The sequence below is a fragment of the Micromys minutus genome (genome assembly GCF_963924665.1).
Source record: "Micromys minutus genome assembly, chromosome: 1".
NCBI lineage: Eukaryota > Metazoa > Chordata > Mammalia > Rodentia > Muridae > Micromys > Micromys minutus.
The window spans coordinates 99563009-99587618 of NC_137969.1; the positions used below are offsets into that span (position 1 = coordinate 99563009).

The 24610-nt window shown below is 38.6% G+C and overlaps 1 protein-coding gene across 5 annotated transcripts in view; it reads left to right on the forward strand.

Moving 5' to 3' along the window:
• Positions 1–24610, forward strand: part of UIMC1 (ubiquitin interaction motif containing 1) — a 67347-nt gene continuing 42737 nt past the window's right edge. For 2 of the 5 annotated variants that reach the window (XR_013975225.1, XM_080924722.1), the window contains exons 1-6: positions 1–104; positions 7772–7926; positions 14839–14926; positions 22363–22487; positions 23523–23628; positions 23936–24610. The exon at positions 23936–24610 is cut by the window's right edge and continues 62 nt beyond it. Coding sequence is in view for 4 of the 5 variants with exons in the window: in XM_080924722.1 (XP_080780848.1) it covers positions 7780–7926; positions 14839–14926; positions 22363–22487; positions 23523–23628; positions 23936–24610 (1141 nt within the window). In the remaining variant the exon portion in view is untranslated. The remainder of the gene's footprint in view (positions 105–7771; positions 7927–14838; positions 14927–22362; positions 22488–23522; positions 23629–23935) is intronic. The other 3 variants (XM_080924723.1, XM_080924724.1, XM_080924725.1) reach the window with 3 other exon arrangements.

The following is a 24610-nucleotide window of genomic DNA, read 5'->3' on the forward strand; positions in this document are numbered from 1 at the left end:
ACGCCGCCTCGCGCCGAGGCGCGCGTTCTCCACTTTCTGAAGAGTTGCGGCCGCTCGCGACCCCCAGCGTTCGGGAGGCGCGGGGCGGAGCGGCCAGCTTCGTGGTGAGTACGCGTCGCCTCCGCACTCCGCGGCCGTCGGGGACCGCCTGCTTTTCGCTATCGGCCCGGCGGCGGCCGCTCCGCCTGAGGCGCGCCTCGCAGCGATTAGGCCTCTCGGCCGAGCGAAAGCCGCTGCCCGGTCGCTCTCGCCGCTGCCGGGCCGCCCTGGCCCTCGCGCCCCTGGTGTCCCCCTCCCGCCGAGGGCGGCCATGGTCCTCCGGGGCGTCTTCTTTTGCTCTCCGAGCTTCCTGGGAGGGAGACAGCCTCGTCGCCCGCCCGGCTAACGGACTCTCCGAGGATGGCGACTAGGCCTGCCGCGTCCCCTACGTTACTTTCTGGTCTTGTGGTAGTTGTTTTCACTAGTTCTTCGCCCGCCCGAGACACCGCTCCCACCCGGGTCTCTCTGGGTAGCCCTGACTGGTTTTGAACTCACAGGGTACCCAAGATGGCTACTAACTCGCCATCCTCCTGCCTCGTTCTTCCGAGAAAGATTTCCCCCTGGAAATCTGTATCATGTGCCACTTCAGTCTCCAGTGCATTTCTCTCGTGGCTGCTGTCAGGCTGTGTGTCAGAAACCCGTGAGACCAGAGCATTGGTCTCCTCAGAGATGGAGCTGGGTGTGACTCTGGACCACTTCACTCCAGTCTTCTTGCATTTATTCATTGTGTCATATACGGGCAACGCTGCGGAAAAAGTGAGCGCAATGTTTAGGATTTTGTTTGGTTTGTTGTAGAGACAGTGCTTTGTAGTTGAGTCAAAGAAAGTCTACTTTTGCAGTTAGACGCATCGAGTGTCATTTCCCAGCGTAGCCACTTGCCAACTACTACTCTTCTTGACCAAATTTCCTAACGTGTTAGGGCACGTTAGGGTTCTTGAGAGGAATAACCTCTGTATTGGGTGTGAGAAACCTAGAAGTTTGTCTATTGATTCTCTCATTAGTTATAACTATTGCTCAGGGTGTGTTTGAAGTCTTTTGTTTCTGCACACATGTGGGCACACGTGGGTATGAAAACACAAGTACACACACACACACACACACACACACACACACACACACCACTACACCGACGGCTGTGGTAGACTTCTTAAGTGTCTCTCCATTTTCTTCATTGGGGCAGGGTCTCTTAGTTGGTCGTTATGTCTGGCCCGATTCCTGGGGCCTACCCCTACTCACTATCCACCTGCTGGAATTTATCCACTGAGTCATCTCCCCTGAATTCTGTTGTTACACAGTTGTCTTAAACTAGGCTGAGTATAAGCTATGAAATAGCTCATTTGTGTTTGTGCACGTGCATTCCCCTCGATCCCTTATGGAAATAGTCAAGTTCTTTGCCTGGCAAACAGTATTAGATGTATGTGTATGGATGGATGGATAGATAGATAGATAGATAATCGATAGATAGATAGATGTATATATATATATATATATATATATATATATATGTCTATGTGAGTGAGTGTGTGTGTGTGTGTATGTGTGATTATAAGTATGCATTTACCTTCCTCAGTTACTGAAACAAATCAATCTTATTTGTAATCAATTGATAGAGGAAGAATATTATATTAAGCTAGTCCTCCCTCTCTTCCTTTTCTGTGTTGGAGTCAACCCCAAGAGCCTTGTGCATTTGTGAGTTTTATTTTATGTTTTTTGAGACAAAGACTCACCATGTAACCTCAAACTCACAGAGACTCCCCCCTGCTTCTGCCCCTCAAGTGGTGGAATCAAAGGTACTATTTTTTTACTTTTTAAAAATAAAAATAAATAAAATTTTATTTTAAAATTTAAAATAAAAAACAATTTTTAAAAAGTTGTTATTTTTTAAAATTAGATTTATTGAACATACTCTTCTGACCTTTGTAGGCACCTGCACTCCTGTGTACGTACAGACACACACACACACACACACAATTAAAAATAATGAAAAATAAAGTTAAAAAATATGTCAGCTATAGATATCATAAATTTTAGAAAAATTACTTGTATTTGAAGATATAGATGCTATTGGCATACTGTTTTAAATAATACAACAGAGTAGCAAATGTTTAATAAGTTAGAAACCACTCCATATAGGGTATTTTCCTAGCGTCCTAATTCCTTTCTTTAGTCTTCTCCTATAGTAATTCCTACTTTCATGTCATATGCTCTTCTAGCTTTAAAGGTTACTTCTTTGTTTTTGATGTGGTGGTGGTGCTGTATCAAACCTAGAACCTTGTGCATGCTGGGTGGCTAGCTACTGAGCTACATCTCTAGCCTTCAGTGTTTTATTACCCCACCCCATTCTGTCTTCAGTTAACATCCTCCTGTGCCTTGTCCTTCTGTAGCTTACTTCCTTATTCATGTAGCTGCTGAGGATGGAAACCAAAGTCCTGAACATGAAGATAACATGTTCTACTACTGAGCTATACCCCAGTCCTTTTAGTAAAACATTTAATAATTTAAATATCAACTTTATGCAACTGATTTATTCAGCAAATATTTATGTGTGAAAACCATGTGTTAAGTAGAGGTTCTTGTTAGAGGTGATATAGAGGTAACAGAGTCAGGCATGGTTGTACGCATCTTTAATCCCAGCCCTTGGAAGGCAGAGGCAGGCTCTGTGAGTTCCAGGCCAGCCAGAGCTATGTAGAGAGACCCTGTCTTGAAAAAAACAAAATAACAAAGAAGATAATAGAATGTTGGAGTTAGGTTTTGGAATTAGGAGGTATGAAATGGAAGTGCTTATTGGGGTTAGTTACCTTCCTGAATTAATTTCCTCATAGTAATGACATACTTTTCAGATTTCTTAGAATGATTTGGAATATTCACTCATCAAATATATATTACTACTTAAAATTGTTTTCTAAGATATCATTGCATATAGTAAAAAAAAAAAACCATTGTTATCTGTGACTTAGGGCACATACGGAACTACCACCCAAATGGCAATAATACATCTTCAGCAACCCAGAAAGCTTCATTCTGTCCTTCCCAGTGAGGTTTAGTAGTAACCAGTGTTTTGATTTTGATCATTTGAAGTTGATGTCAGCTTCATTGTGCTATAATTCGTATGCAGCGTATCTACCTTTAGTCACCAGTTATGTTTTTACTATATTCACAGGATTGTGTAGCTATCATAATTCAGACCAGTTAAATTATCTTAAAGAAAGATTCTACCTGTTCAGTCATATCACTATCTACTTTGCCAATTCTCCCTAACTCAGTCCTCAATAATTATTTATTTATAGCCTCTTGATTTACTGCTGTTGATATTTTATATTAGGGGAATCATACACTTCAGTATTTGTGGTCCTTTAGAACTAGCTTCTTTCACTTATTGTGATGTTTCCAAGCTTTAGATCATAGATGTTTTATTTTTATGGTTGAGTTATAAAATATATATTTTATCAGTTAGTGTCTATTTGTGTTGCTTCCTCTTCAGAGGACTGTTAAATAATGCCTCTATTAACATTTGTGTAGTTTATTTTTGAAGATGTATTTTTATTTTATGTGTATGAGTATCCTGTCTGCACAGAGGTCTTTGCATCATTTGTGTGCTTGGTGCCTGTGTGTTGGTTCTCCTGAAACTGGAGTTACAGCTAGTTGTGAGCCAAGCCATCTCTCCAGCCCAACCACCTATTTTAATTTCTTTCAACCATGTTTTGTTTTCATATTAAAAAATTCATGGACTGGAGAGATGGCTCAGTGGTTAAGAACATTGACTGCTCTTCCAGAGGTCCTGAGTTCAATTCCTGGCAACCACATGGTGGCTCACAACCATCTGGAATGGGATCTGATATCCTTTTCTGGTGTGTCTGAAGATAGTGATAGTGTACTCACATATAAATAAATATTTTAAAAAATTTATGTGCCCTTTTCATTAAAGCTATACTTAATTTTATGGTTTGGAGCATAAAAGTTTTAATTTAGATCTAATCTTTCTATTTCCTTATAGCTTGTGCTTTGATCTTTCATATTTAGCATACTCTTGTTTATCCTAGGTGAGAAGAATTTATGCTTATGCCTATATTTATGCCTTAAAGAGCTTTATATGTTTTGTTCTTAGGTTTAGGTCTTTTAATCTTTTGTGTATGTGTGTGGCAAAGGCTTAGTATAATTTAATTTTTCAAATGTGTATCTTAGAGCCATTTTTTGAAAGGGCCTTTTTTTCACTGAAGATTATTTTATTATATAAAAAGTTATTATATTAATATCTTTATATAGTTGATGGGATAGGCAGTGGCTTTTAGTCTCTGTTGTGTTTCATTGGTCTGTGTATATCTTTGTGTCAAGGTCATGATGTTTTGATAACTGTTGCTTTCTTCTGTGTTTTAAAACTAGACTGTTTGAATTTTTTAAATTTGTTCTTTTATTGGTCAATATTGTTTTATCTATTTTGGGGCCTTTACATTTAGGATCAGCTTGATTATTTCCTCAAGAAGGCCAAATAGAGGCTGGAGAAATGATTCAGTGGCTAAGTACACTGGCTGTTAATCCACAGGACCTGGGTTCAAATCCCAGCACCTGATACTTTTACACAGACATGCATGGAGGCAGAACATAGCACCAATGTAAATAAAATTTAAAAAAAAGGCTAAATAGGATTTTATTGGAGACTATATTTAGGTAGCAGTTGGGGCTTATTATCAGACTAAGAATGTTTAAATCCTCTACTTATGAACCTGGGAGGTCTTATACTTATCTAGATTTCCTTTGATTTCTTTCACACACACACACAGACACACACACACACACACAGAGGCACAAACTTACACTTTCCACTGAATTTAATCTCTTAAGGAATACTGTAAAATTTTTAGTTCTAAATTTAACATTTTTTGTCAAATTTACTCATAAAGATATTGTTATTATTGTTGTCATCATCATCATCAATAATCATTTAAGACAGGGTTTCTTTTTTGTAGCCCTGGTTGTTCTGGAACTTGATATATAGACCAGGCTGAACCAGGCTTGCCTGAATCTCAAGAGATCTACCTGTCTCTGCCTTCTAAGTGCTGGGGTTGAAGACATATGCTACCACTGGTTAGGATTTTATTATTTTTGATGCTGTTAAAAGTAGAATTTGGGGCATAGAGCAGTAGTTCTCAACCTGTGGAGCATGACCCTTTTGGTGTTGAGAGATCCTCTCACTGGAGTTACTTATCAGATATCAAAATTACAGTTATGAAGTAGCAATGAACATAATCTTATGGTTGGGGGTCACTACAACATGAGGAACTTTATTAAAGGATTGCAACATTAGGAAGGTTGAGAGTGATTGGTATAGAGCACTTACTGCTCTTATAAATGACTACGGTTTGGTTCTCAGCACCAGGTCATGCCTCCAGTTCTAGAGGAGCTGGCACTCTCTCCTGTCCTCTGAAGGCAGCAGATATACAAGTGACACAGATAAATACATGCAGGCAAAACACTCAGATGACATACACTTAAATAATTACATATTTTAAAAATGTAGAATTGGGGGATAGAAAGATGTGTCAGTGCTTAAGGGCATTGGCTGCTCTTCCAGAGGACACTGGTTAAATTCCCAGCATCTACCTGGTGACTTAGAACTGCCTGTAATTCCAGTTCCAGGGACCATCTTCTAGCCTTTGAGGCACCAGACTCACAAGTGATATACATACATTTAGGCAAAACACCCATACATACCAGGCAATGGTGGCACTGCCTTTGATCCCAGCACTTAGGAGACAGGAAGGCAGATCTCTTGAGTTCAATGCCAGCCTGGTTTACAGAGCAAGTTCCAGGACAGCCAAGGTTACACAGAGAAACCTTGTCTTGAAAAAACAACCAATTAAACAAAACCCACTTCTACCCATAAAGTAAATAAATAAATTTTTGAAACAGGAAAACTAAATTTGCATTCAATCATTCATTCATTCATTCATTTATGTATGTACTGTGTGCCACAGAGGCCCCAAAACAACTTGTAGGCGTTAATTCTTTCCTTTCACCATAAGTGTTCCAGGAATTGAACTCTGATCCTCAGGCTTGGTGACAAGTGCCTTTACCTTGAAGGGGCAGAAGGAAAACTCAAAAAAAAAAAAAAAAAAAAAAATCATTTAGTGTGTGTGTTTGTCTGTCTGTCTATCTGCCTTTCTGCCTGAATGTATGTCAGTGTGCTGTGTGTATAAGCCTGGTACCCAAGGGGGCCAAAAGAGGGCATCAGATTCCCTGAGGCTGGATAATGGATGGTTATGAGCCACGTGTTTGGACTTGAATCAAAATCCTCTAGAAGAGAAGCTATTAGTCCGTCCTAACCACTGAGTCATCTTCAGCCCCTGGAAGGAATTTTATTAAAATGTGTGTTTGTTTATTACTAGTGTATAGCAGTGATTTGGTTTTTATATATTGGGGCTGTATCCTTCCACCTTGATGAACTTTCTTATAATAGTTTTCTAGTGGAGTCCTTAGTTATTATTTTTTTAAATGGCAGTTTTTTTTGTTTTATTTTATTTTGTTTTGTTTTATTTTATTGTTTCTTTTTCTTAATTATTAACCCACCTAGAACCTCCAGTATAATTTTTATTTATGTGAAATAATAATTTATGTGAAAGAAAACATTTTTTTCTTTTCTCTCTCTGAGGCATGGTTTTATGATTTTGCTTGTGTTGTTTCCATCTTGTAACCCTCCTGCTTCAGCCTGCAAGTAAGCTGTTATTGCAGGTACATGACACAGCCAAAGCAGACATGTTTTTCCTGTTAATAGTTTTGAAGAGAAATAATTCAGTTGTTTACTTTTAAATGTTGTCCCTTTTAGGGATTCTATTGCTGTGAAGAGACTCCATGATCATGGCAACTCTTATAAACATTTCATTGGGGCTGGTTTACAGATTCAGAAGTTTAGTCCATTATCATCATGGCCAGAAGAATGGCAGCATGCAGGCAGACAAGGTGCTAGAGTAGGAGCTGAGAATTTTATGTCCAAATCAGCAGGTAACAGGAATAGAGGGCTATTGACCCTGGCTTGAGCATCTGAAACCTCAAATCCCGCCCCTGTCATACAAGTCCTCCTGTATGGTGACACCTACTCCAATAAGGCCACACCTCCTAATAGTGAACCTCTGGTGGCCATTTCATTCAAGCCACCACAAATGTACTATCTAAATTATTACATAAATGCATAAATATTATGAGATTTTTTGGAAGATTTCTTAACAGATTGAGGCATTGAGATTTTTGTTTGTTGTTTTTGTTATTAAAATTTGGACACAATAGTTATAATCTCTGAGTTGACTTCTGCCTTGCAATCTGCCTGTCTCTGTTTCTTGATGTACTCGGATCCACTGTACTTGACTAAGAGTATTAGTATTTTTTAAAAAAGATCTTTTAGGTAAACTGTTACTGTATACTTAAGTAAACTACTTGTGTAAACTAAAACATAAGGAATCAAGATAAGTCGTTTTTAATGCTATTGAAATTTTACTAGCAATTTTCTAGATGTGTATATGCACAGGCTTACATATGTTCATCTTCTATATAGAAATGTATATAGGAGAAATGTATATATTTTATTACAGAAAAAAGTAAAATTTTTAATGAATAATAGAAAAGTTCTAAAGTCTAGATTTATTTCCCTTAAATGGCTGTCATTTGCTCTTATATGACCAAATTGAATAAACCTCTAGATTATAAACTTATTTTTTGAGTAAATATTGAACTTGCATTTTAGGTAAAAGGATGCCACGAAGAAAGAAAAAAATTAGAGAAGCCTCTGAAGACCAGAACTTGGAGAAGGAGGATCCGGAAACCACCAGTTCTGTCAATATAAAGAAGAAGCGTAGACTTGAGGACTTGCTCATAGTGATATCTGACAGTGATGGAGAGGTTGGTGTTTGACATGGAATTGTGGGTCTCAATCTAGGCTTCTTTACCCAAAAGGCTTTGTTTTAACTGTACCTTTAGACTAGCTTGATGAATTCATTTGGTTCTTACTTGATTTTCTTTCGATTTCTAAATTATGGATTATTTTTTAAAAAGTGTCCATGCTATTTGCTTGGGATAAATTTTTATAAGTTTTCATTTTTGTAATATGTTAATTTAGTGTGGTTTTAGAGTAAATTAAATAAATAGGCATTGTAATTTTTGTGTGTTTGGAAAGAGAAAATGTAACAACTGTCTGGGATGGATCCCAGCTTCCTATATGCTAGGGAACCATACTGCCTGCTTGGCCAAGAAAATGATGTTATTGTGAAAGGCTTCTAGGAGAGAGATCGACTAGATTTTAAACATTTTCCTTACTACCATTTCTTTCTCTCTTTTTACCTGTGTGTTAGATCAGGTCCAGTGCATAATGAACCAAGTCAGTGTGTCTCAAGTACTTTATTTTACTCAGTGGGAAAAGCATTTATTTTTCTCTGACTGTGAAGTTTACAGTCATCTTTGCCTCTTGCTTTTCATCCTTTACACCTAATTGGTCACTGCATGCTTTAGGTTTAACTAAAGTGATACTAAGATTTATTTCCATTTCTGTTTCTTTACCTGTTTGTCTGTTATGTAGACATTTGCAATAGACTCTCTGAAATGTCTCTTCTGTCATGTTTTTCCTCCTGACATTTTACTTTACCTACTGCAACTATTTATATATCTAAATATGTGTCTGTGTGTGTGTGGAGGTGTGTGAGTTCATATACATGGGAGGCATAACATGAATTTATTCTGTATTCATCATTGCAGAAATTATAATATTTTAGTGTCCCTTCCTATTGTTTTCCTTTCTACCCATTGCTGTATTTGTTTTACTTTCCTTTGCTTTTCCTTAGTTTTCATTTTAAATTTTATTTTTTTGCATGGAAAATAGATTTTTTAAAAAAAGATTTATATATATATATATACTGTAGCTGTCTTCAGACACACCAGAAGAGGGCATCAGTTTTCTGATTACAGATGGTTGTGAGTCACCATGTGGTTGCTGGGATTTGAACTCAGGACCTCTGGAAGAGCAGTCAGTGCTCTTAACCACTGAGCCACCTCTCTCCCCATATAATGCATTTTTAATTGGGTTATTTGATTTGTTGGTGTCTACAGACACAAGTTTACACAGAAATTCATAAAAACACAATATTGGAAACTGTAATGTATACTCAAAGACCTACAAGGACAAAAGAAAAATAGTGTGCAGACAAAGAGTTATGATACAAAGTATCTTGAAAAGACAGCATTGAGTTGTTTTGTGTTAGACTTCTACTGCTGGACATGGGGTCTACCTTAAAAGTGGTTTGTATACCCAGTGAAACAGTTTTTCCTTTGTGAACAGTTGCTTATTGGAGATCTCTTCTAGGTTAGGGATGGAGGCTTATGCCCACTTTCCCTCTGAGCACTTTCCCTTTGACTCCATCCATGTGGCTTAGACCTTTGTCAGTTCTATACATATTGTGCATCAGCCCTGCTATGTTTGAAATGCTTCTTGGTGTCCTCTATCTCCTCTGACTCTTACAACTTTACTCCTCTTTTTGAGCAGGATTCCCTGAGCTTTGAGGAACCCTTAGGATTCCTATGTCTCTTGCTCTCTGTACATTGTTCCATTGTGGGTCTCTGCTTTTATTTTTATCTACTGTAGAAGGAAGTTTCTCTGATGATGGCTGAGCAAGACACCGATCTTGCAAGTGTGACCCTTTTCCTTAGTTTATGTGTATGTGTTGTGAATGTATACTATGTTAGCACAGGTCCTTAGGAGGCCAAGGGAGAGTGTCCCTTGGAGTTGGCTGTTGTGAACCACCTGATGTGGGTACTGAGAATTGAACTGTAGAAGAAAGGAAGTATTTTCAGCCATGGAGACATCTCTATCCTCCCCATTTCCCCCATTTAACATTTTAAAAAATACTTTAAAAAACTGTTTTAGGAGCTGGAGAGATGGCTCAGCGATTAAGAGCACTGGCTGCTCTTCCAGAGGTCCTGAGTTCAAATCCCAGCAACCACATGGTGGCTCACAACCATCTGTAATCGGAACTGATGCCCTCTTCTGGTGTGTCTGAAGATAGCTATAGTGTACTCACATACATTAAATAAGTAAATAAATATTAAAAAAACGTTTTAAAATATTAAGCAGTTGGTATGGGGGGGTAACTTCTTGGCTTTTTCTGTTGAAAATCTCTATGAATTATTCCATATTTCTTCTGACTATTGTATTGCCTATGATGCTTTTCAGTTTTTTTTTTTTTTTTTTTCAGCTTGGGTGTCAGCTCTTTTGGTTTCCATTGTAGATTTAAGGCTAGGTCAGTTTGCTGATCTCTTATGGTTCCATAGAACTTGTGCTTATTTCTGCAGTATCATTTGTCATTCTTTGAAATTGCCACTGTATTAACATTTTTTTTTAAATGACACTTTGACTAGATTTGTGTGAATGTGTAGAGAACAACTTTTTGGAGTTGGCTCTCCTACGATGGGGGTTCATGGATGGAACTCAGATCATCTGGCTTGATGGCAAGCTCATTTACTTCTGAACTATCTTGCTGGCTCCTGCCATGATAGTTTGTAACCTCTATTATTGGACTAGGCTTTTCTGGAGGGAAATAATTTTATAAGTTAAATACCTGTCAATAGTGTTTTGTCTTTATCATTCTTAGAAAGCCCTGTATTGGTTTTTTTTTTTTTTTTATTAAACATTTTATGTATGTATGTATGTATGTATGTGTGTATGTATGTGTACTTCCATGAGTTTATGTGTATTGCAAGTATATAGGTATTTGTGGAGTACAGACAGTGTCAGATCCCCTGGACTGGAGTTATAGGCCCCTGTGTGCTAGCTGGTATGGGTGCTGGGAAGCAGTTATAACACTTTGTAAGAAGGTTTTACTTCCTTCCTTCTTTCCTTCCTTCTTTCCTTCATTCATTCATTTTTAATGGTTCTTCTCCTTCCTCTTTTTTTCTCAGTGTTTTAAGACAGTATTACTATGTACCCCTGACCAGCCTAGAACTTGCTTTGTAGACCATACTGGCCTTGAACTCACAGAGATCTTCCTGCCTTTGCACCCAAGTACTGAGATTGAAGGTATGAATCATCATATCTAGCTTTATTTAAATCTTTCTTTTATTTTTTTAACTGAATATTTTCTGCATTTACATTTTGGATGTTATCCTCTTTCCCCAATCCCATCCCTCCTCCCCCTCCCATTGCCTTCATGAAGTTGCTCCCTATCCTAACCACCCTCTCCCACTTCAGCACCTTGGCATTCCCCTACACTGGGAAAATGAGCCTTCGCTGGACCAAAGGCCTCTTCTCCCATTGATGCCAGAAAATGTTATCCTCTGCTGCATATGCACCTGGGGCCATGGGTTTTTCTATTCGAACTTAAATATTTCTTTAAGAAAATACCTTACCTGGGTTATAGCTCAGTGGTCAAACATTTGGCTGGCATGAATAATGGCCTCCTAGGTTTGACTGCCAGCATTATAAAACACAAATTGCCAGGAATGGCGGTGTACTCAGTTAATCCTAGTACTAGGAGGCTGAGGCATTGAGTTCAATGTCAGCCTGGCTTATCTAATGAGTTTCAGGACAGCCAGGGCTACAGAGATCTTGTCTCAAAGAACAAAACACAGATTCCTCACCTCAGCTGCTTTCAGAAAACATGGAACACAGGACTCTGACTTCTTTACTTTAGTCTCTTATATGCTTGCAAAATGAGTACTAAAAGAAGACACTGCCAAGTCCTGCTGCCAGTTCAAGATGTAGCCTGCCCCCACTGGGATACAGACAGCTTTATCAGCTTTTAGGTGCATACCCTGAAGAAGCTTTCCTAAGTCATTGCTTTGAGGAGCAGGAACTCCCTTCAGTTTAGATTTTCTTTCTTTAAATAAATTTTGATTTTCACATGACAGTCACCAATGGATTTTGCCCTGAGGACACCTTTCCTAGTGTCCCATTGTCTTACAGTTTTCAATGCTAGATACAATTCTGTCTTGAAATTCTTACTGTCAAACAAACTAGTTTATTGTCCATAAATTCAACTTTACTCAGGTTCTCAGGCAGAACGAACCAGATTCATGATCAAAATGAGACATAGATGACCTCTGTCAGTTCCTGATAGTCATTGCTCTCTGAAAACTCACCATTTGAGCCTCCACTGTTCATGCTTTCCTCAACATCCTTGTCTTACCGGCTCCCATTAGAATAGCCCACTAAGTTCTGTTACAGAACTTAGTTCCAAACACTTCCACATTTCTGCCCCCAAACCAGTTTCAAAGGACTAAGAACCACATGGACAGGCTTACCTTAGCAGTGGCCTTGCTTCTTAGCACCAGGTTCTGCCTTAAGTTGCTCTTATGTTGTCATAAAGTGCCCCTGACAAAAGCAACGCAAGGGAAAAAGTTTCTTTTGTCTTGCAGTTCCAAAGTTATGTTGCAATCCTGGCATAGGAGACACCTCAGCAGGTAGAGAAGGCGTGGTGGCAGGAGCAGGAAGTTGTTGTTTATTTGCTTCTACACTAAGGAAGCAAAATGTGAGTAGGAAGTAGGGCTGGCTGAAAAGCCTCAAGACCTTCCCCAAGACCCACTTCTTGTAGTAAGACTAACTACTAAAGGTTCTATAACCCTTCCAAACAAAGCTACTGGCTGGGAGACTAGTGTTCACACATATGCGAATGTGGAGCACATTCACATTCAAACCACACCCCTACTCAGGGTTTCTTTAACTGGTTTGAAGGACCTAGTACTGCACCTGTGACTAAGGGTAATTTTGTTTATGTTCCTTAATCTGTTGTTTGAGACAAGGTCTCACCTTGTAGCCTTGGATGGCCTGGAACTTCTGTGTAGATCAGACTGGCCCTGAACTCACAGACATTTGCCTGCAACCGTGCAAATACTGTTTTCACTCTCTTAATTATTTTTCCTGAAGTCTCATTTTCTGACTGTTCTTTGCACTCAGGGCTTGTAGTAGCAGTGGGAATGCTGATAGATTTTTTTTTTTTTTTTGGATATGTTGTTCTAATGATTACCTGTATAGTATGTGTCTTAGGGTTTCTATGGCTGTAAAGAGACCACGACCAAGGTAACTCTTATAAAAGAAAACATTTAATTGAGGTAGGCTTACAGTTCAGATGTTTAGTCCATTATTGTCATGGTAGGAAGCATGGTGGCATATATGCAGACATGGTGCTGGAGAAGGAACTGAGAATTCCTCTGGATCAACAGGAAGTGAACTGAGTCATTAAGCCTGGCTTCAGCTTTTGAGACCTTAAAGACCCATCCCCTAGTGACACATTTCCTCTAACAAGGCCATACCCATCACAACAAGGTCATACCTCCCAAAAATGTTCTGGGCCAAACATTCAAACACTTGAGTCTATGGGGCCATTCTTATTCAAACCACCACAGCATACTCTTCAGACTTTCTTTTATTGTCTTTTCTTATTTTGGTTCCTATCTGGGTTTTCAGTTTCGATTAGCATTATTTGACTTTTGCTTTTAATCTATGTAGTAGTTGATTAATATATTTTACTTTATGCTTTTTTATTTATTAATAGTATAACTTCTACATTATGAGAAGATTAAAATGGAGGAGGAGCGGATGTGGAGGAGAGGGGAGGTGTGTTCTTGCTAGTGGGAGTAGTGGAAACTGGTTGGGATGTATTGAAAACAAAAAGAAGATAGAACATATATTTATATAGATAAATTGTGTGTGTGTGTGTGTGTGTGTGTGTGTGTGTGTGTGTGTGTGTGTATAGCCTTAGCTGCTGCCTTGGAACTGACTCTGTAGACCAGGCTAGCCTTGAACTCATAGAGATCCACCTGCCTCTGCCTCCCAAGTGCCAGGATTAAAGGCATATACCACTGCCACCCAGCTTAATTTTTATTTTTTAGGGTCAGTTATTATGTCTGTCAATCTGAATATTCTAAGAAATTTTCTTTTATTTGCTTAGCATTTACCATAGGATGTGTCTGAAATTGTTCAGGCCATTTTCTGAACATAGAGAATGGTAGACATTTTATGATTTCTCATCCCTCTTCCCATCTGAAAATTTTCTTGGGCTACAGTTTAATATTTTGTTTTGTTCTTCAGGATCCCAATTATACATATATTACATCAACTTTGTCTGTATTCTCTCTCTCTCTCTCTTTTTTTTTTTTTTTTTACTGCTTTTTCCTTTTCTTTTTTGGTTATCTTGATTTTTTTTTTTTTTTTTTTTTTTTTTTGGCTACTTATTAAGTTTTGTTGTTTTAAGACAGGGTCTTTCCGCAGGGTCCTGGTTCTCTTTTAACTTAGTGTGTGGACCAGGCTGGCTTCAAACTCCTAGACACTTGCCTGCTCTGCCCTTCAAGTGCTACTTACTAAGTTTTGAGGTGGAGTGGGGTTGGTATATTAGGTTTTCAAAATTGATTTTTGTAGAATTCTTTTACTTTTTCTTTAGTAAACCAACCAGTGGCCAGAAAATGATTTACAATAAATGAATATATTGGATTCAGAAACTTACTGAATCAAGTGTTTTTGATCTTGGGTGGATGTCTACTAGTATTTTGGACATTGACCAGTTTTTATGTATTTCTGTGAATGTGATAGTTAATCATGTCAGTATAGTATACATTTTTATTTTTATGATTTAATTGGTTCTAGGTCTTGCATGCTTTTTTTTTTTGAGCATGCTTTTTTTTCTTTGATTGAGAAAAGAACCTTCTTATGTCTAATGTGTACCATTCTTAATAATCACTGTTAGTTCACAGGCCTTTACTAACTGAAAGGAAATATAGAAGAAATAGAAAAATTTTAATGTCATCTACTCTGATCTTATTTCTTGTTTACAGCAGGAAACAAAAGAGGAAAACGGATTACAGAAAATGAAGACAAAACAGCCAAATAGATCAAAGTGTTTGGCTAAAAGAAAAATTGCACGTAAGTTTTTATTTTTTAATTGAATTGATACAGTGTTTTCATTAGAAGAGAATTTTCTAGGGATATATTATATATGCTTCTTTTTTGTTCTGAATCTTTAAACTTTTGCAGATTTCTTAGAGAGTTACTTTAAGCCTTCCTAGAGGAAGACTGTTGGAAGTATAAATGTGAGCTTCATGGCTAGGCAACCTTACTCAAGCCTGATTCTCTATCCACCTCGTAAACATTTTACTGTGTGTGAGTGCTTGCTTATATGTGCCTGGTACCAAAAGAGTCAGTTCTCTTGGAACTGCAGGTATAAATGATTGTGAGTTGATGTGTACGTGTTGGGAACTGAATCCAAGTACTCTGTTAGAACAGAAAGTGCTCTTAACCATTGACCCATTTGTTTAGCCCCCTTTTCTTTTTCTTAACTACTTAGGTCTTAGACAAATTGCAGCTTTCAGCTGATATCAGTAAAAGGCATGATAGGAGATGATTTACTCTTATGCTGAGAAAAGTTTAAGTTTAATGGGGACTGGTCAAAATTAGTGTTAGCTTAGGTGAGTAATTGTGCCATGGGTGGTGTTGTAACTTATTGAAAAGCTGAGATCCACGGTGGCAGGGCTTTGTCAAGACTCACTTTGAATCTGTGCATGGTGTTTCTGTCCTGGAATGACTGTGTTGGTTCAATTCAAATGAACTCTGTCATAGAAGTGGAGATGGGAATTAGACTTTAAATCATATCTCCAGCCACATAATGGGTGGCCCAGTTTTGCTCCATTACATATCTGGATACATTTCCCCCACCTTGAGCCACAGCAAGTTCTGTGCTTTGATTAGAGAAGTAGGTGTGCAGCAGGATGGCCGAGATGTAGCATTGATGCAAAAATAATTTTCTCAACTTTTAGGAGGAACTGATTTGTTTTTTGCCTTATGTAGGAGCTCTATGTTTTGGTTCATAAACAGAAATGGGGCCAGAAGTTTGGGCTTTTGGTTGATATATCTAAATGTATTGGATAGTTCTTGGCAAGGGCATTCTTAAGTAGTCGCACAGTTATATAATTCAGGTTACTAATTCCTAGTAAAATGATATCTTTGGGAAACTCATTTGAAAAGGAAAAGTCTGTCATTTTTCAGTGCTGAAATGTGTTTCTAAAATAAAAGTGGTGACAAAAACTACATTCTCCAAATTAAAGAGCTGAAAACTGGCTTCCATGAGAAGTCCTGTGACTCAAACTTGATGAAACGGAGCTAATACTGTGTGAGTGAAGAGCTGCCGTTGAAAGTCATAGAACCACGAGGAATACTGCACTGTGAACAAGTAAGACAGTGCTGGACACAGGATTCTAGACAGTCTCACCTATTATGGTACAGGCTGGGTTTGGACCAACCATCTTTCTATCCCAGCCTCTTGTGTGCTCTACAGATAGATATCTTGGGAATGATCATCAGAAATATAAAAACTGTTTTGTGTGATTCTATTTATGTTTAGAAGTACTTATATTTGTGAACAGCTATTTTATTATAAAACTAAATATAACTATTATTGTTCCTAATTAAAGGACTTAGAGAGGAGTTCTTTGCTGTGTATTGCTATACAAGAATCACAGCATAAAATTTCTTATACTTCTGGACATAGAAAGAGATGTCAGGGATGGAGAGATGGCTCAGTTGTTAAGAGCACTAAATGCTCTTCCAGAGGTCATGAGTTCAGTTCCCAGCAACCACATGGTGGCTCACAACCATCTGTACTTGGGTCTGATGCCCTATTCTGGTGTGTTTGAGACAGATATAGTATGCTTTACATAAAATAAGTAAATAAGTAAATATTTTAAAAAAAGAAAGAGATGTCAGTTTCAACTGTAAGGAGTGATAAATGATGAAAATCAAGTCATTTCTATTTTTTAAACATTAAAAAAACATTTATTTATTTTATATATGTGAGTACACTGTTGAGCTCTTAACCATTGAGGCATCTCTCCAGCCCAAGTAACATTTATTTTTAAGTTATAGTTTTTTATTGCTGTATTTGGAGTGCACTGAGCTTGCTGACATGAAGTCAAACAGTCCTCTGAGGGGGGAGTGAGGATTATTATAGGAAAAACATAAAGAAGACTTGTAACTTTAATTTTTTAAAAAAAACTATTTTTGGTGATGTTTCTTAAATGCTTTAACCTCCCTTGTAGCCCACCACCTACCAGAGGTAGTGGGAAAGATAGGGTATGGGGTGGGGTAGGTGGGGGAAAGTAGACCTGTTTAGAAAGGTTTTTTTGGAGCATCTCCTGTCTGTGTTATTTGGAAATCAGCAGTTCACTTTACAGTTAAGCAGGCAGTGGCAGTCTGATCTACTCGCAAACACTTTAAGGATACACCAGCAGTCCACTTCGATAGAGTCAGGTTAGCAAACAGGAATCAGCAGGGGTAGTGCGACCTAGCAGAGACAGCCAGACATCGGCCTCATTTTGAGTCAGCAGGAGGGACGAGGAGGAACACCAGGAGAAGTTCTCGGCTGTGCCTCTCTCAGGGAAGTGAAAGCTTCCAATGTGAGACCCACATGCATTGTACAGGTAGCTGTACCAGCAAGACAAGCTCTGTTTCTGTCACTCTGAGTCCTATTTATATTTTCTAAGCAACATGTGTCCTCCATGTGCCTTGCCTCAGCATAAATAGAGCTCAACTATGCAATGTAAGGCTGACCAATGCATATTTGTTGTTAGCAAAGAATCCTTCATTACGTGCCCTTTCACATGTTTGCTTTAGCAGAGCATCCTTTCTCCTGTGTCCTTCATGAGTCTGCCTTAGTCTTTGACCTGTGTCCACTTCAGGAAAACACTTTCTTCTGTTTGCCCCAGCAAAACAACCAACTCTCCAAATAACTTTTAAGTTACTACTTCAAAGACTCGGAGACAAAAGTTAGAACTCATGAGGGCTGCGGGTCATACCATGCGAGCCTCGAGTTTATTTTTCTTAGCCTTTTTATACTTTACAGTGCTGTGGGAAACAACGTCACAAGCTCGCAGAGACAATGGCTGACATATAGGCAGGATATCTAGAGGCTTCCCTGTTCCTTCCACCCAGATTAATAGAATGTTCAGCCCCTTGCCTAAGCTTCAAGTGTATCCCCTCTTATTGTTCCATGTATCATCAGGCCAGGAAATCTGCCAGCAGACCCTGACCTACCTTGACTGCCCGACAGGCAGACTTTCACAGAAGCAGATGAAATGGCTTCTGACATTGGAGCACAATCTCTGTCATGTATACTCTTGTCATACCTTATACCATTGTCCTACTTAGGTTCCTGTTGTGATAAACACTATGACCAAAAGCATCTTTGAGAAAAGAAAGGATTTATGTGGCTTGCACTTTCATATTACAGTCCATCTTTGAGGGAAGTTAGATCAGAAACTCAAGCAGGAACTTGGAAGCCAGCACTGGAAGCAGACTATAGAGGAATGCTGCTTACTGTCTTTCTCCACATGGCTTGCTCATCTTGTTGCTTTGCACTGGACTGCCTGTCTAAGACTGGTACCACCTACAGTGGGCAAGGCCCTCTCTCATCAATTATTAATCAAGAAAATACCCTACAGACTTGCTTATAAGCTAGTCTGTTGGAGGGATTTACTCAGTTGAAGTTCTCTCTTCCAGATAAGTCTTGTTTGTGTCAAATTGACAAAGAAGAAGCACAACCATAAAAAATAAGTTAAATTATACTTCAAAATAAAATAAAGAACAGTAAAGAGAACTAAGTTGTATATAATGAAAGAGTATGAAAAAGCATATGCCAAGAAAGTAGATAACTTGAACTTCATGAATAAATTCTTAGGAAAACAAAAACCAAGACTGACTGAAGAAGTAGAAAATTAAAATACAACTAATATAATAGAAAGTTGAATTAACAAAAAAATAGCTATAACAAAAATATCTATAAACAAAAAGACATGGGTTGATAGCTTCATGGGTCATCGTTGTCAAAGAGAGGAATATTAGTAGTAGTTCTTCATAAGCTCCTACAGACATTAGATGATGAGAGAGTATTGCCCAACTTATTTCTTAAGTCAAATACCAAGTCCATGGGAGCTACCACAAGAAAAGTAAAGAGTGATATTTCTTAAGAATGTAGATGAAGATGAAGAAGGCACAGGTGAGCCAGCCCCAAGAATGAGAACTGGTCCAGCCCCTCACAGACTGCAGCACTTGGGAGAGTGGGCCCTGTGCCTTGACTGGGCAGAACAGTGCAGCTGACTCTGGAGGCATGTATGTGAGCAACCCTGAGGGCAGGAGAGCTGCCCCTGCCTCCTGCCAGTGGTAGGATTGGGTGGCTTAGTAGGAGCAGTGCTAGAGTACTCTCCCTAGTGGTGTGGGTTTGGGAGAGCCTGACTGGATGACCAGCATAGATCACAGACTCATATCAGGTCTCTGAGTTGGCCCACCCCCAAATCTATATTATATGTGAATGGTTATGGCTCATGAAAGGTTAGTTAATCCAGAGCTGCAGGATCTCCACAGCACAAGGCAACAAGATAACAGGGAGAAGTCCCAGTGAGGCTCCAATATTGATGGTGTCACAGAAAGAAGACAGAGACCTCAAAACATGACTCAGTGCAGTGAACATTTGCCAAGTGGAGATGTGTGGACAGGGAGATATGCTGTAGAACACATTATAACATACTAAAGCTTCCATGATGAGATGGTATCTGTGCTTGTTTGTTTTTTATTTGGGGGGTGCTGCAAGAGTGAAGAACAGATGTGAGGGGATGGTAAGATGAGTGAGACTGGGGTGCATGATGTGAATGAAACTCACAAAGAATAAGAAGTAAAAAAAATGTAGATGTAAAAATAATATCATTGCTTGAAACTGAACCCAAGGCTTCATGCTAAGTAAGCACTCTACCAATTAAGCTATATTTTCTCTTTTTTTCATATAAGCATTATATACCCACAAATCTAGCTGTAAAAATTGATAACTTTAGCTTTACCACATATGTTTTGAAAAATACATATTTTCCTTTTTATTCATATCAGAGTTTCTTTGTTTTTTTCTCTTTTTAAAATTTTCTTTTTGGTTTTGGTTTTTTGATGGTATCTCTGTTACAGAGCCATGGCTATTCTGGACTCACTTTGTAGAGCAGGCTGGCCTTGAACTCAAAGATACCTGTCTACCTCTGCATCTGCCTTGCAAATGCTGGGATTAAAGGCATGAGCTATCAAGCCTGGCCAGTCTCAGAATTTTTTAATAGTTCTCTAATGTTCTTTGTTTATTGATGGCATCCTGAGTGTGTTCAGAGATCCAGTGTCCAATGTCTTATCTCTGGAGGGTATTATTAGTATTTTTTGTTACTACTTTTTAACATGTTACTTCAGATTTTAGATCTTCATATTATAGGTTTTCCTTTGATATTTGGTTGATTGTCTTGATTGCTTAGATTTAAAAGGAGGAAATCTAAGAACTGATTTAAAACATTATATATATCTATAGGGGCACCTGTATATGAATGCATCCTTGATTGTCTGCTCTTGTGCGTCTATGGGGATGAATAGAGCATCAACTTAACATGTTAAGATCATCTTTGGAGATAAATTTTTTTGTAGCATTTTAAAATTAAATTTATTTTTTGACAATTTATTACAAGTATATTATACATTCTGATGATATTCATTCCTGCCTCTCTTATCCCTGACTCTCATCAATTGTGCTTCCTCTATAAATTCCTCTCCTGATTTTATGTCTTTTGCTTTTTGTTTTGTTTTGTGACTGTATTAGAACAGAACAGAGAGAGAGAGAGAGAGAGAGAGAGAGAGAGAGAGAGAGAGAGAATGAGAGAGTATGCGTGTGTATGTGTGTACATTTATAGAATTTATTAGAGTGGCTTATGGATGTGGTCCAGTTAGTCTAACACTGTCTCCAATGGAAAGCCCAAGAATCCGATAGCTGTTCAGTCTGTGAGGTTGGATGTCTCAGCTGGTCTTCAGTACACATAGAATCCTAAAGAAGGCTCTAACACCTGTCTCAGCAGCAGGGTATATGGACTTGGCCGTGAGAACCAGGGCAAGCAGGCAGAAGGCATAGCTGCTTTCTGCCATGAGAGGGTGTCGCCCAGATTTAGGCAGGGTCTTCTGACCCCATATGATCTGGATTTAACATGGGTCTTTCTACCTCAGAAGATCCAATTAACTAAAAATCACTCCCAGCTATTACTAGCTGTTTGGGTTTTTAATGAATTCCAGACTATAGTCAAGTTGACAACCAAGGATAACCATCACAGAGACATACTGAGTTTAACTAGGGCTGTCCTTGTAAGGATGGGTGCAGATCTCTCCACCAGAGCATGAGATGATCACACTACTGAAGACATAACTCATCCAGTTTATGTCATGTTTCCTTATGTTGAAGGCATTGAATGAGGGTTTGGGAATGTTTGCTATGCTTTAATCAATAAGGATAATGCAATGGATTCCAGTTCAATTTTAAGCCAGTTTTTGTTTTCCAAGGTTGCTACTCAGTTTTTAAATACAATGCTAGGAAAGTGTGATAGATTCCTTGTTAACTATTATATAAGAAGTATTCTAGCTTATCTTGGACATTTCATAACCTAGACTTAGAATCAGCCATTTCTCTAGGGTACTACAGTTGCTGTTAGTTGAAAAGTAACTAAGGATTTGTTAAGTTGAATAAATTAGAAAATTTTGAGATCTGGGGATATATGTGATTTAGTTGATAATAATATTTTCTTAGCATGCATGAAGCACTGGTTGAATTCTATCATCATATAAAGAAGGTGATATATATCTATAATCCTAGTTAACTAGAGGCAGAAATCCAGGCTCATCCTAAAGGCCAGTCTGGACTACATCAGACCTATCCTAAAAACATAAAGATTCTGAAGAGTAAAATTGTTCTGGTTAAATGTTTGGCATTAAAGCAGTTTGTGTTTAGCAAAAAGAGCTCTGTAGTGTTTTTTGTTTGTTTATGCAACAGATAGTGATTGACAGGCACTCTCATATGTGCTAGAGGTGCAGTTATGAACACTATAGGCTAGCACTATGCCTTTGTTGGGGGCTTATGCTTTAGTTAACCCATGGTTCTTATAACTGCTACTAATGGTATTTTTGTCTTTGTTTCTTTGTTTGTTCTGTTTTAGTTTTTCCCAATGGGTTCTATTGTGTGTTCCTGGCTGTCCTGGAACAGTATCTGTAGGCTAGGCTGGCTTCAGACTCACAGAGATCTGCCTGCTTATGCCTTCTGAGTTCTGGAATTGTAAAGATGTGTGCCTCCAATGCTTGGAATGTTATTAATGATTGTGACCACACCTTATATGACTTTCCTATTAGAGTATAAATTATACTATTTGGTTTATAGTGTTACCAGTTGACAGTTTAATAATTTTGGTTTTTTTTTTTTTGCCTTATGCTAATTTTCTGTTTGTGGTATTCTTCCCTTTCCTACACTCTTACAGAGATGTCAGAAGAAGAACAATTTGCTTTGGCTCTCAAAATGAGTGAGCAGGAAGCTAGGGAGGTGAATAACCAGGAGGAGAAAGAAGAGGAGCTCTTGAGGAAAGCCATTGCTGAAAGCCTGAATGTAAATATGCTGTGTTGAAATTTTGTGGGAATTATTAATAATGTTCTCAGTTACTTAGTGGTGGTATAGTTGTATGAGACATAAGCTTTGGTAGTTTATAGGATTTTCAGTTAATAAAATTATCTCTCCTTTTTTTTTTAAAGTCCATGTTGCTGATTAATATGGTTAAAGTGTTTTTGTTTATTTCTCCTCCATATGAGTTTAATTTTGCTCCACATATCTTTTGGTCAGTAACTTAAAAGAATCATAGAGATGGGCAGCTTCTGAAGGATTGTAGAATATCAAGATTTTTCAAAAGCTTCAGGGTCAAATGTTAACCTCCCTCATTTGTGAGGACAGCAAAGAAAATGAAAGAAAGAATGGGCAGTTTAAAAATAATGAAATAGCTGTGTGGTGGTTGCACATGCCTTTAATCCCAAGACTCAGAAGGCAGAGGCAGTCGGATCTCTGAGTTTCTGGTCTAAGAGCAAGTTCCAGAGCAGCTAGGGCTACAGAGAGAAGCCCTGTCTCAAAACCTAAAAACTAAAACTGAATAAAATAACAACAAACAAAAACAGAAAAACTCAAATAATATTAAATTATGATGTGAATATATTCAACAAAAATTAATCTAAACAATAAGGATACTTGCCAGTGGCAGATTCTGAGTAATCCTTGATTCTATTTGCTTGTTAGCTTGTTTGTTTGAGCTAGAGCCTTCTAGAATTGAAAGGGCTGGCTTTCAACTTGGAAGTTCAAGCAGTCCCTACTTCAGCCTTCTGAAAAGCTTAGGACTAGAGGCATAGATCACCATGTGAGTATATATCTCTAATCTGAACCATTCTGTACACTATATACCCTCCATATTAGGAACGGTATAGTAAATATATATTGGTATTCACTTTACATTGGGGAATTTGTTTGAATGGAACAGCTATATCTGAAGAGGAGAAACTCCTAGGGATCAGTGGCCTCCCATTTTTGTCCTTCTTGTGATTCTTCATATACAGCTATTTTAATAATAAACATGGTCTGGTACGGGATCACTTGTTTCAGAGTTGCTGGTCTTCTGATGCTTCTGCTACCAGATCTCGACTTCTGGCTACTGGACCATCTTCACATTTCCACCAAGAGAACACCAAAGATTCTGGAACCACTGAAGGCATGTCTTCCTGTTCTGACTCCTACACATCAAGTATAACTATATCACTTCTGCTGAGAGTAGAGATAGAGATACCCCAGATCCTTGTGATTTTAAAGAGGTTCAAACAGAAATTGTTGAAATTTCATTAATATTCAACAAACAGACTTTTATCTCCAAGGAAAAAACACCCTTTGGCTAAATCCAAAGAGCGGCTTTTCATAGCCATGTTCTGTAATTCTCAATAAGTGATAGCTTACCAGGCTGTCTTAATTAAAAAAAAAAAAAAGATTTGTCCTTAGCCCTACTTTTTCTCAAATACCTACAGGCATATGGCAGCTGGTACCTTCATCACTGTGTAAAGGCTCACATATCAGTCAGGGAAACGAGGCTGAGGAAAGAAAGGAGCCCTGGGACCACAATGAAAACACTGAAGAGGAGCCGGTCTCTGACAGCTCAGGAAGCTGGGACCAGTCAAGCCAGCCAGTGTTTGAGAATGAGAACGTTAAATGTTTTGACAGATGTACTGGCCACTTGGCTGAGCACACAAAGTGTGGGAAGCCGCAGGAAAGTACTGGGAGTGGTTATGCTTTTCCCAAAGTTGTCCAGGGTAGGGGGGACACGTCTAGGCAATGCCTTCCTATCCCGACAGACGCCAAAGGTCTCCAGGACATTGGGGGCACTGTGCACTACTACTGGGGTATTCCATTCTGCCCTGCTGGAGTAGATCCTAATCAATACACCAATGTCATTCTCTGCCAGTTGGAGGTTTATCAGAAGAGCCTGAAAATGGCTCAGAGACAGCTTGTTAAAAAAAGAGGGTTTGGGGAACCAGTGTTACCTAGACCTCCTTTTCTGATCCAGAATGAATGTGGCCCAGAAGATCAGACTAGTGAGAAAAATGAAGCCATCTCAGAAGATACGGGACATGAAGCCAAAGAGGAAAGGCAGGAATCTAGGGCATCTGTCTGGCACTCAGAAACCAAGGATTTTCAAAAAAGTC